This window comes from Larimichthys crocea, chromosome VI (assembly GCF_000972845.2).
Source record: "Larimichthys crocea isolate SSNF chromosome VI, L_crocea_2.0, whole genome shotgun sequence".
NCBI classification, from domain to species: Eukaryota; Metazoa; Chordata; class Actinopteri; family Sciaenidae; genus Larimichthys; species Larimichthys crocea.
Genome location: NC_040016.1, coordinates 18,528,507 through 18,540,306, shown reverse-complemented (window position 1 = coordinate 18,540,306; position 11,800 = coordinate 18,528,507). Strand labels below are relative to the sequence as shown.

Sequence of the window (11,800 nt, the reverse complement as noted above, 5' to 3'; positions counted from 1 at the left end):
TTACTTTCCGGAAGTTGTAACGTAGTTTCAAGTCGTCCCTTTAATAAAACTTCGTATAAATAAACAAATGTAATAAAAGTCTGATAATAAAAAAGTTCTATAATTATTTTCAATAATGTTTTAGAATCCTGTAGTTTTTTATTGTTTATTAGAATAAAATAAAAACAAAATGGGAAGTGTATTTGTAGATTAAAAACTGAAGAATAAACAATTAGATTTGATTAATTAATTAATTAGTCCATCAAACAGAGGCATGAGATAGGTTAAGTTAAAATTGTCTAAGTCTAAGAGAAGGATAAAGCTCTATCTGTGCAAAGTATACAGAAATAAAAATATACATTAGACTAAATGTGAATTGTGCATTCTTGTTCACTTTATTTAGTTGCCTACCTCACACACATCCATTATGCCCAGAAAACAGAATAATAAAAAGTATTTTGGTCGATTTTTATGTTGTATTTGTTGTTTGTGTTTACTGTTGGCTGATACTAACAAACATATTCTTAATGCTTGATTTAGTCATGAAAAAGTGAGGAGGATTGCTCCTTTGAAGAAGAGTAAATGTTTAAAACATGTAAATGTTCCTGAAAACAAAGAGAGAAAGTCGAAAAACATAGTGAGCCCACTCCCCTTTCCATGGAGTCCACTCCCCTTTCCATGGACTCGTTTCCAGTTCCTCTGGTAAAGTTTGTCCACACAGCTGAACTTTCTCTGCCGTCTCCTCCCGGTAAGACAGTTTCATTTATTGCACAGAGAAATCACAGCAGAGCCAGACTGTGTCAGACTTTTGCGGAAACGTGTTTTTGTGTTTGGAAAAAAAAATCAGAAATCAGCCTGAACGCAAACACACGCAGTGCAGCTGCTGCATGCTCATATCAAGATCAAGACAGAAATGCAGCCCTTATATAACAACCAGTAACCATGACATAACCATGCTGCACACTGGGCTTTTTCTTATTAACCATAAACAGGACTTGATTCAGACTCTTGACTTGTATAAATTCACACCTGAAGACTGCTGACTACTTTACTTATTGTGAAGTTCTGGAGAAAATTAAAAGGAAAGTCACCAAACTGTACTGTTGTAAAGAAGATTAAAGGGACTGGCAGGTTTTCACTGAAAGTTTCAGCAAACCTTTAAAGGAAATGTGTTTTATAACTGGCGCTTTGATTCTTTAAGTACACTAACTTACTGCTACTAAAGTCATTTCTGAACTATTACTTTAGTGATAGTTCAGAAGTGACTTAATAGTTTAAGTATATATTTATATTGCAATATCGTTAGGACTTGTGTATGTCTTCTACCACTGAATAAAAGTCGAGTATATTTCACAGTTGATCTAAATATTGAAGTAATCAGTTATTAAAACTACAGATTTACATATTTAAAAAAACTCATTTACATTCATAAATTGGAGTTTTCTCACTTACAGACTGAGATAAAAGTGCACAACTGATATAAGTTTCTTTTATTGTCAGTATTTCTCATAATGGGTAACACTGACAGATTGTTGATCATGAATCCGTAACACATTCCAGACATGAATTACATTTTAACTGGGCTTAGACAGATTGACGTTTACATGACTAAGCCGGTCATGAAGTAGCTTCATTCATTTGTTTTGTCATGAAAGTTATGCAGGGCAAAGGTCTACGGTTGCAAATCCTGAAAGCCTGAAAAATCCAGGCAGCACAGTACGCAGCTCACCCTTGGGTCTGTTTTAAGGTTTAATGTTTAACTCTGACATGGACATGACACAGACGTGTTGTAGTGTTTGACCTCTACCTGTTTCTTATTCTAGGGTGGACAAAAGCACCAAAATGGTCAGAGCACATCTGAGTGTGACAACGTTAAGGAAGCTCATAGAAATGAAGATGATACCGTGCATCAGTGTACACAGGAACCTGACGTGTTTGCACCATGCTTTGGGTATGTGAGTATACATGTATGGATGTGTGTGTGTATGTAGGTGTGGGTGCAGGTCTGTAACTGCTGTAGGGTTGTAATGTGAGCATCCAAGATCATAATAAATATTTAAATATTGGCCTCTGTTACAAGTAAAATAATCACAATTTTCTAGAGGTAATTTTAATGCTTTGACCGGTTGAGGCTTGTCAGTGTACTCCGGGGACCTGCCCATGACTATTGTGTAAACTGCCAGCTAATCCAGGGTTGGTTTGTTTTCTGCACCAAGTGAATAAAAACCTGCAGAGAGACATCTGAAGAACGTAGGCCAGGAAACATCCTGTTTAAGTTTAAGTTGTGACTTTTGTGTCTCCTTGTTGGCTGTGATTGTGTACATTTTGATGCAGAAACATACAGTATTATAGAGGAGGGTTATAGTACAGTCAGCTATTAATTGTAGGGTTAGAGATTTCATTCTCCTGTCCACGTGTGAAAGTGTCCTTGAGCTCGACAATGAACCCAAAATTTCTCCTGATGGCTGTGTATGTGGGGAAGGGTGTGACAAAAGTACTGCCAAAAGCATGAAGCATGAAATAAAAGTGAAATTTTCAATTGTCATGATGGAGGTAAAGTTTGGTAGCCCATGAGATAGAACAAGGGTCATATAAGTATACATAAACTGAATTACCAAGAAATACCGTCAATGGTCTGTTGGGTCTTTATCAGCCCTCTGATACATGGTCAACAGAGCATGTGAAATGCACTGTCATTGTTTCTTTGGTAATACTTCAAAGGTCACAAGCGTTGCCTTGTCTTCCACCCATAGGTGGAATTCGGTGGAAAAGCAGCTACAGACAAGCCCCCTTACTGACAGCTGCTCCTGCTCGCGGCCTCATAGATGAACCGATCAGCGTTAAAGGACGTTTCCTGCCTCCGCACTGTCCTGTCACAGTGTGTGCACAAATGCACAGCGAGGACGGTGACCTGTGGGAAGCATTCGGACATTATAACACAACCTCAGATGGCACTGTCAGCTGTAAGTCACAGAGTTTTTATATTACAACTGCTGAAAGATGCACGATTATACACACACTGTGTTTAAAAACTGATGCAGTTTAGGGTTAATATAGAAACCAATGCAAGCCTGACCAAGTACCACTGATGTGTTTTGACCCCGTGTTTGTGTTATTCTTATCAAAACACTTCTGTTTGGTGTTTTTCGACCCATTTATATCGTGTTAAATTAACCCAGGGTTGCATATTTACTATATTGACCCCACAATGGGTCAGTTTTAACCTTGTGTTTTTTAGTGTGCAGTTAGTGTTTTAACTTTGCAGCAGCACAGCACAGTGTCAGAGCAAGTTAAATTACAGCTGTGATAATGATTGATCTATTTCATATGTTTTATTATTGTGGATGCAACTTTTATGAAGGCAGTTGGTAACCTTCTCTCCTCTCTTGTCTCCTCAATAGTGACCAGGGATCATTCAGTCGGGGGTTCATATTTGGGCTGTGAACCAATGGGGCTGTTCTGGGGACTGCAGCCAGCACCCGGTGCAAGAAAAGGTTTGAGGCAGGTGATGAAAACAAGCTCACTTCAAACCTAGCTGTCTGTGTCTTATACAGTTGTAACAAGGCCCAACATAAACACTGTTACTAATGGAGCTTTGTGGTTGTTCAGGCAGCAGACAGTGGGTATTTAAAAGTCAGATTTTCCAAACATCATCTAATAAAACTCAACCATACAACCAGACAAACAATTAGGCGGTCCTACTAACAGATTTGGTTCTCCATATTTACAGATTGTACAGACTACAGACTGCTTCACACACATGCAACATCCAACCATCCTAGAATTTAGATTAATTTTACTGTCGAATAAATATCAGCTCATGTTCATTTAACCATGTTTAACCATGTCTTTCCTGACCGAAATGTCTTTTCGTCTTCACAGGCTGAGGAAGAAAAACGTGGAGACTCCATTCGTTGTGCACGTGTCTTTACTGGATGGCCACGTTTCACCCAGTGAGCGGCAGAGCACTGAGCTGGCAGCTGTAACCACCGAGCGCTGGTACATGGCACCAGGCGTGAGGCGAATAGAGATCCGTCAGAACGGAGTTGTGGGGACGCTGTTTTTGCCGCCCGGTGAGCTCAAAATTTGAAGCACTTCACTCACATGTTTTAAGCCTGGAGTGGAAACACTGTGTGAACCTGCTGTACTGATTTTCTGCAGGCCCAGGCCCAGTTCCAGCCATTTTGGACCTGTGGGGAATGGGTGGAGGACTGGTGGAGTACCGCGCCGCCCTGTTTGCATCCAGAGGTTATGCTAGCCTGTCTCTTGCCTACTTAGGGCACAAAGATTTGCCTGCCCCTCGAAACCGCATCAATGTTGGCGACTCATATTTCAAGGTGAGATAAGATGCAGACTTTAATTTATCCATACTGTGTATGCATTTCTTTCTTAATCATGCACATGTGTCTCTCCACAGACAGCATTCCACCTACTTCAAGATCATCCTCAAGTTTGTGCCGACAGAGTCGGGATCATCGGCCTCTCCTTTGGAGTCTACCTAACTCTTCGACTTGCCACTCAGCCTGATATCAGCGTATGTCTGTCTCTGTTATCCATTCATAAATCTATAGTTTCATCATTATATAGCTAATTGTATGTGGAAAATCAGTTTCTTTAGTGTGAATGGGTATAAAAAATAAACATACTTTTACTTTCTGAATTTTATTGTAGGATGAAGTTCTTACTGACGGTTAATACTTTACGTTCTCCTCTCCAGCCATCCTGTTTGATTTGTATTAACGGCCCTGTAGGAAGCACCGTCACGCTCTCAGACGCAGATGGCAGGACTGAACAGTTTGAAAGGTACATGGTAATAAAACATGCTTGAACTTATAGGATATTATTATAATGATTATTATATATATATATATGTATATGTTACATATGTGATCTAATTGGATTTAATCCCAAGTGTATTACTTAAGTCTGCAAACTATAGTAACAGTTTATTGTCCTTTATGAATATAATTCATTATTGTTAATTGTCCTGAGATCTAGTGAAACAGCTTTTCTGGTACTCTGTGTATTGCAAAGGTTATTTTTAACAGATTAAAATATATTCAGACTCGTGGGTTTTGTCATTTCAGTGACCAGAAATATTGGGTGTTTGATGATGACGGTTACGTCAGTTTCAAAGCCCTTTCCCTGCCTGCTAACCTCGCTCCTGAGACGATAGTAAAGGTGATACAACACACACACACACGTGCACACAACACAAACCAAACAATATCAGATCAGTATTTTTCTATCAATGAGAGAGACCTTACTCCAGAATGACATCATGTGTTTGTGCAGATAGAGAAGCTCACCTGTCCGTTACTGTGTATCGTGGGTGAAGATGACCTGAGCTCTTCAAGCATAGAGTGCGCAAACCTGGTAGATCTTATTTTACTGCTTTCTTTATCTCCAGCATTGCAAAATATTGATGTGGGAAAGTGTTTATTAATTTATTCCTGAATAAATATTGTTCATAATGTTTTGTTGTATGTATATTTTTGTTAAGTTTGAGCTGTAAATGAAACTTTTATTTTCAAATGTGTTCGCTGAGAGTTTCATGCTCATGTATGCACTTATTTATGATCTCAGGTACAGTTATTGGTTGTGATGGCACTGTTTTATTGGTCATCAGATGGAGGAGACCCTGAGGGCTGCAGGTAAACACCAGCTGTTCACCTGTTTGTCGTATCCCGGCGCTGGCCACCTGATTGAACCTCCTTACACACCAAATTCAAGAGCGTCTCTGTGGAGTGTCAAACCAGTCAAACGTGAGCCTCGTCCCAGATTTATTACTTGTTGTCCTTACATTTTTAATATGAGATTGTTTATTGTAATGTTGAATATTAACTGCCATGGTGCTCTTTCTTTCTTCTGCAGAGATCACTCTGTGGGGAGGTCATCTTGCATCCCACGCTGCTGCCCAGGAAGACGCCTGGAAGAAGACCCTGGAATTTCTGGAAACTAACCTGAGATGTTGACTCTGTGGTGAATCCAGTTATTGAGATAGAAATCATGTCAGCATGAATGTGACTGTGAAAAGCTGAGCCAGTTTTATCTGACCTAAAAACTCACAGATTCAGTCATTCATATTTAGCAGGCTGCAAATTCTCCATAAGAGGGAGCTGTCTGGTCACTTAACCTGCAAACCAACACCTCCAGAAGGGAAGGAACCAAAGATGTTATGCCGCCAGGTACAACTGTCCTCGCTGTATTAGATGTATGGATTGTCATGTGTTATCTACATGTACACATTTTATTTTATGCAATAAACTTTTAGAAGACTAAAAAAAATATGTAACAAAGGTCAAAGCTGGTCAAAATCTTCTCAGACATTTTGTCATCATATGCACTAATCATTCAGGCCCGCTTAAAAAAAAATTCAGACACTCAGTGATGCTCAAATGTTTAATGAGTAATAGGTCTACATACTAATTATTATTGTAGAGTGGGGTTTGGGGTGAAGAGCTCGTGGCACGCTGAGGTGACCATCGCGATGAGGGCGATGAACTCTTTGAAGTCGATCTCCAGGTCTCCGTTCTGGTCGAGGTCTGCAAAGAGCTGATCCAGAGTGTCGTTCTCGTGGATTTTCTGTTCGGCAGGAAAAAGAAATGAAAGTGAAACGTTTGCAGGTCAAGACTAAAAGTCTACAGCAACGACGGTGATTGATTTATACTGGTCAGCATAGCAACATTTAGTTCAGATTTTATTATTATTTTAGACCAGACATCTAGGGACCATCAATGTGTCAATATTTATGACAATCCATCCAATAGCTGTCATGATATTTCAGTCAAGATCACACTGATAAATGGACTAACTTACTATTGAAATCCCTGGACTATTAGGGCAGTTGTCTCCGAGCATCTAATATACAATAACACACATTTGGCTGACTGTTGACATGTTGTTATGATCTTCATGTTTTATTAGTTATTACGAACATTATGCTGCCATAAACATGTCGTCATTTAGACTTTTAGCTCCGTAACTTACCATTATGAAATGACTCATCTCGTTGTTGATAAGGTCTTTAAGCTCTGCTTTCTTCAGCTTGCACTTGTGACCCGAGTATTTGTGGAAGACTTGGATAATAGTGACCATGCTGCCCTCCAGTTCTGACATATTCTCCTCCGATGCCTGCGACAAACAAATTAAATCAAGTCTCACTTATTACTTCTCACTTAACTCAGGATATCTTCATCTAGAAATACTTCAAATAAACTGTTAGTCTGTCTTACCTTCATCTGAAGAAGCTCCTCTGTCTTGTAAGGATCCTGTAAGAACTGCGACTGATGTCTTCTCCTTGCAGTGTGTCGACTGCCTCGCCCAGGTGGACACTAAACTGTATTGATCAGCAACACAAAGCTTCTCATCTGCTATGGGCTACGTAATGGACTAATGGATACAAGTGGTTAGAGCCTTGACCAAAGTCCATTTGCTCTTAAAATGTGTCATTTGTCTGTGATCAAGTTTCTCCATTTTAGCAAGTGTGTGTCTGTGAGTCTGGGTAATTAGTGTAACTTCCTGCCACTTGTGGTCAGACAACACTACTGTGAAGGACTGCACTAAGATTTCTGCAGAATGCATCGTTTGTCTCTGCTGCAACACAGGCAAGATTTATAGTTACAGAAAATATATTCACTGATGGTATTAACGGACGGGTTACACATGAGCAATGAGCAAAAAAGGAGAATTGTTTTTGTGAGCAAACTCAAAGGAGACAAAATGTGGTTACAAATATCAAATCTTGCTTTGATTCTTATCAATAAAACAATTACAAAACACTGAATTAACATGATTTAGGTTCCAGGAGAATATACTGCATGCTGCTGTAATGTTCTTGTAATGCGCTGATATACCATTTAAGAGAGTGCTTGTGGTTTAAGGTTTTACAGTGACTTTGCTCAGCCGTCCCTTTTGAAGAGCTCTAAAGTAAAAAGAAATCAATACTTTAAACACTGCAGTAGAAATGTGGTTATAATGTAGCCACGATCAAAGCTGGAAGCCCCTTAAAACATGAACACAATGCTACTACACATCTACATACAGATAGAGTCAGAGAGGACTGTTTCCACTTTCGTCTCTATTATAATATGAAGATAAGATTACTGAAGCTTAATTACTGAACATAATTATTATGCTCATGAGGAAATTTGAGAAATGACAATAAGCCACCGCCCTTCTAGTTCCTGGGCTCTCTGATATAGAGAGAAGAGAGACAAACAAACAAACGCCCACATGTATGTAGGTTTATTTACCATGAAAAAAACAGAGAGAAAAGATATATTTCTGTTTTATACACACATAGACAATGATAACTAAAACTTATTTTAAGAGGATCCTTTTAAAACATTTTAAGATATTTTTGTTATTTTTGCTAAATGTCTGCTGGACAATGAACTAGTGGAAAATGTGATCATTGTCTATATTAATTATACTACTGAGTGGGACAAATCAAATCAGATTTTATTTGTATAGCCCAAAGTCACAAAGTACATTTGCCTCTGAGGGCTTTACAATCTGTACAGGGAGTGACACCCTCTGTCCTTAGAGCCTCGGTTCGAGTGAGGAAAAACTTGCCCACAAAAAACCTTTAACAGGGAAAAAATGTGGAAGAAACCTCAGGAAGAGCCACAGAGGAGGGATCCCTCTCCCAGGACAGACAGACGTGCAATAGATGTCACGTGTACAGGACAATCAACACAAACATATTGTACAATTACAATGAATTACAATGAATGATAAAATGATTACAGTAGCAGTGGAACCTGTGATAGAGATAGAGAGACACAGATGCACAGCGCCCGCAAATCATAAACTAACTATAAACTGTAATGGAGATATGGCAGCAATAATGACAGTAGTAATATGTGTAGTGGACGTCATGCAGGATCACAGCAGCAGCCACGATCCACGAGAACCTGCTGGACGAGGGAGCACAGAAACTCCGGGGAAGAAGTTTAGTTAGTAACATGCATTAATCTCTCTCTCTCTCTCTCTCTCTCTATCTCTTTTTTTTCAGTAAGGGAGATGTGACTGCATCTTCAACCAATACCGTGCCTGACGAGGCATAACCCTAAAAGAGACAGACAGAGAGAGAGAGAGAGAGGGAGGGGGAGTCCCCTAATCCTATGGCAGCATAACTAAGGGATGAGCAGAGCCAGCCCTATCTATAAGCTTTATCAAAAAGGAAAGTCTTAAGTCTATTCTTAAAGGTGTTGACCATGTCTGCCTCCTGAACCCAGAATGGTAGTTTGTTCCACAGAAGAGGAGCCTGATAGCTGAAAGCTCTGGCTCCCAATCTACTTTTGGAGACTATAGGAACCACAAGGAACCCAGCGTCCTGAGAGCGCAGTGTTCTAGAGGGGTAGTAAGGTATTATGAGCTCTTTTAGATACGATGGTGCCTGACCATGAAGAGCTTTGTAAGTAAGGAGAAGAATTTTAAATAGGTAGCCAATGCAAGGAAGCCAAAATGGGAGAGATGTGATCTCTGATCTTGGTTCCTGTCAGAACACGTGCAGCAGCATTCTGAATTAGCTGCAAAGTCCTAAGAGACTTATTAGAGCAGCCTGATAACAAAGAGTTACAATAGTCCAGCCTAGAAGTGACAAATGCGTGGACTAGTTTTTCTGCATCCGCTTGAGACACGATGCATCTGATTTTGGCTAGAAGCCGATTGAATCTAATAAAGAGCTAAACGCAGTACTAAGACTATCATTGTGGTTGTCCACATGAATGTTAAAATCACCTACAATAATTACTTTATCTCTTTTAAGGATCAAGCCTGATGCAAATTCTGCAAATTCAGATAAAAATTCAGAATAAGCTCAATATACTGTAACAAATAAAATTGTCTGCAATGTTTTCCAGGTTGGGTGAGTGAAGCTAAGAACAAGACTGTCAAATGAATTATAATTTAGTTTAGGTTTAGGATTTATTAATAGACTTGAGTCAAATATGGCTCCAACTCCACCACCTTGACCAGTACTTCAAGGAATATGAGTATTACAATGGCCGGGAGGAGTGGATTTATTTAAGCCAACATATTCATCCTCCTGCAGACAGGTTTCAGTGAGACAGAACAAATCAATATCATAATGATTATGATATTGATTAGTTTTGAAAAAATAAATAAATAAAATGTTTGTACTCACCAAAACAGCTGTCCTCCAAAACACTTATTTCAACACAAAATCCATTCTCCTTTCTTCCCTCAAGAAGACCTCAGTGACTTGGTTGTACAGTTTGTCTGTGCGCTTCAGTTCCAACAATAAATCTCTTTCTATCCACATGGAGGCCAATGCTGAAAGCCGCGTCTGTGCACTCATGTTTCTTGCATATGTTTTAAGACCATTTGAAATGGCTTTTTAAGTGTACTGTACTGTTCTCTTTGTAAGACACAACAATCTGACATAAAGTCACATGTCTGCAATTTCAAAACACTGCCATTTACAGTTTTGTCCAGTTGCTAACACACTGAAATGACATGGATTGCACAAACATTTAAACTGACACACAGGGAGCAAAACTTCATCTCAAATCTCCAAAACTTTAAACACATTTTCTGCTTTACACACATTTTGCATTTCGAAGTGGCACTTTTTAAGTGTACTGAACGCGGTTCTCTGCATAAGACACAACAATCTGACATAAAGTCACATGTTTGTGAAAACACTGCCATTTAAAATGACACTACATGAGCTCATCGTCCACTACATGTGCCACCTGCCCAAACATGCTGTTATGTAATTGTTAACACTTCAATCAGGAGGTAAGCAATAAAAGACCACAGGTGAGCATCTTTGGAAGACATTGCTGAGAGAGGAAGAGGAAGAGGGAGGGTTTGAATGAGAGGGGGAGGAAGAGTGAGAGGTCGGGGTAGAGCAGTGTTGTCAAATTATTTTGCTTTACTCTTTATTTCTTTATTTTTTTATTTCTTTATTTTTTCTGACATTTTTTCTGCAATTGTATTTTTCAGCTTACTGTTCTGTGAGCATATTTTAGTTCACTCCAATGTAAATATATCTGCTGTGCATATGTTGCACTGAGTTGTTTGGTAAAAAATAAATATTTCAATAGCACGTGTGTGTATCTGCAAATATTTCTGTGCATGTGAACAATCTGAAGAAGTCTCTGCAGTTTGAACTATGTTAGTATTATGGCAAAGCATACTAAAGATGAAAGTGCTTTTCACTCTGCACTCTCAATGTTGAGACGTTGTTGCAGTCACCTGACTAACCGAGCATCCTGCTTGTTGCAACACCCTCACCTGGACTGTCTGACTGATGAACATTATAAACCACAGCTGACACATCTTTTGAAATTTCCCCTGAATAGTGGCTTATGTTATTATTTGTGGTTAATGTACGACCTGTATACAAGTATTTTTTTTTATATAAAAGTAGTTTGAACAGCTTTTTCTCGGCAGCCTTAGTTAACCAAACTAGATTTCTGTCTTGGGTAGCTTTGCTTCAGTTCGGTCATTTGTGGTTTTTATTCAAAAGAAGCTTCCTGCGTCCTCCTACGAGGCTCTTTTTGAAAACGAGATGGAAATTTTCAAGTATTTTTTTTTATATATATAAAAGTAGTTTGAACTGCTTTTTCTCGGCAGCTGCCCAACCCCATATATGAGGTGTTTTGCAGTTTGGGTGTGTGGTTTGGTGAATTGTGTTAGTGTTTTGATAAAACCAGCCTAGTTTGCAAAATAGTGTTTAAGCAATTGGAAAAAAAATAACTGTAAAAAGTGCAAAATGTGTGTAAAGTTTTGGAGATTTGAGATGAGGTTTTGCTCCCTGTGTGTGTCAGTTTAAATATTTGTGCCA

The 11,800-nt window shown here is 39.0% G+C and overlaps 2 protein-coding genes across 4 annotated transcripts; one reads left to right on the top strand and one right to left on the bottom strand.

Moving 5' to 3' along the window:
• Nucleotides 1–625: 625 nt before the first annotated feature.
• LOC104931829 (acyl-coenzyme A thioesterase 4) lies at nucleotides 626–6,185 on the top strand. Of its 3 annotated transcripts, XM_027279646.1 has the most exons (13): nucleotides 626–727; nucleotides 1,803–1,930; nucleotides 2,733–2,942; nucleotides 3,381–3,480; nucleotides 3,862–4,052; nucleotides 4,141–4,316; nucleotides 4,397–4,513; nucleotides 4,697–4,782; nucleotides 5,067–5,160; nucleotides 5,275–5,355; nucleotides 5,609–5,744; nucleotides 5,854–5,971; nucleotides 6,028–6,185. In XM_027279646.1, exons 2-12 carry the CDS (start codon nucleotides 1,822–1,824, stop codon nucleotides 5,952–5,954), a joined length of 1,401 nt encoding a protein of 466 aa, XP_027135447.1. In that variant the 5' UTR covers nucleotides 626–727; nucleotides 1,803–1,821; the 3' UTR covers nucleotides 5,955–5,971; nucleotides 6,028–6,185. The 3 variants fall into 3 exon arrangements, with proteins under 3 accessions (XP_027135447.1, XP_010745228.2, XP_027135448.1); XM_010746926.3 differs by having other exon boundaries at nucleotides 5,854–6,185; XM_027279647.1 differs by lacking the exons at nucleotides 5,854–5,971; nucleotides 6,028–6,185 and having other exon boundaries at nucleotides 5,275–5,342.
• Nucleotides 6,186–6,310: 125 nt separating this feature from the next.
• On the bottom strand, nucleotides 6,311–7,517 carry LOC104931828 (protein S100-B). Its single transcript, XM_010746925.3, has 3 exons — nucleotides 7,215–7,517; nucleotides 6,970–7,113; nucleotides 6,311–6,564 (listed from the first exon to the last, which is right to left on the bottom strand). The coding sequence occupies exons 1-3, from the start codon at nucleotides 7,218–7,220 to the stop codon at nucleotides 6,412–6,414; spliced, it is 303 nt and encodes a 100-aa protein (XP_010745227.3). The 5' UTR covers nucleotides 7,221–7,517; the 3' UTR covers nucleotides 6,311–6,411.
• Nucleotides 7,518–11,800: the final 4,283 nt, after the last annotated feature.

Bases quoted from the DNA above. Each gene is read 5' to 3' on its own strand.
- LOC104931828 (XM_010746925.3), bottom strand. The intron at 6,565-6,969 runs GTAAGTTACGGA...CCTGCCGAACAG, and splicing joins AGATGAGTCATTTCATAATG to AAAATCCACGAGAACGACAC.
- LOC104931829 (XM_027279646.1), top strand. From the start codon at position 1,822: ATGGTCAGAGCACATCTGAGTGTGACAACGTTAAGGAAGCTCATAGAA. The intron at 4,317-4,396 runs GTGAGATAAGAT...GTCTCTCCACAG, and splicing joins TTGGCGACTCATATTTCAAG to ACAGCATTCCACCTACTTCA. The intron at 5,161-5,274 runs GTGATACAACAC...GTGTTTGTGCAG, and splicing joins CTCCTGAGACGATAGTAAAG to ATAGAGAAGCTCACCTGTCC.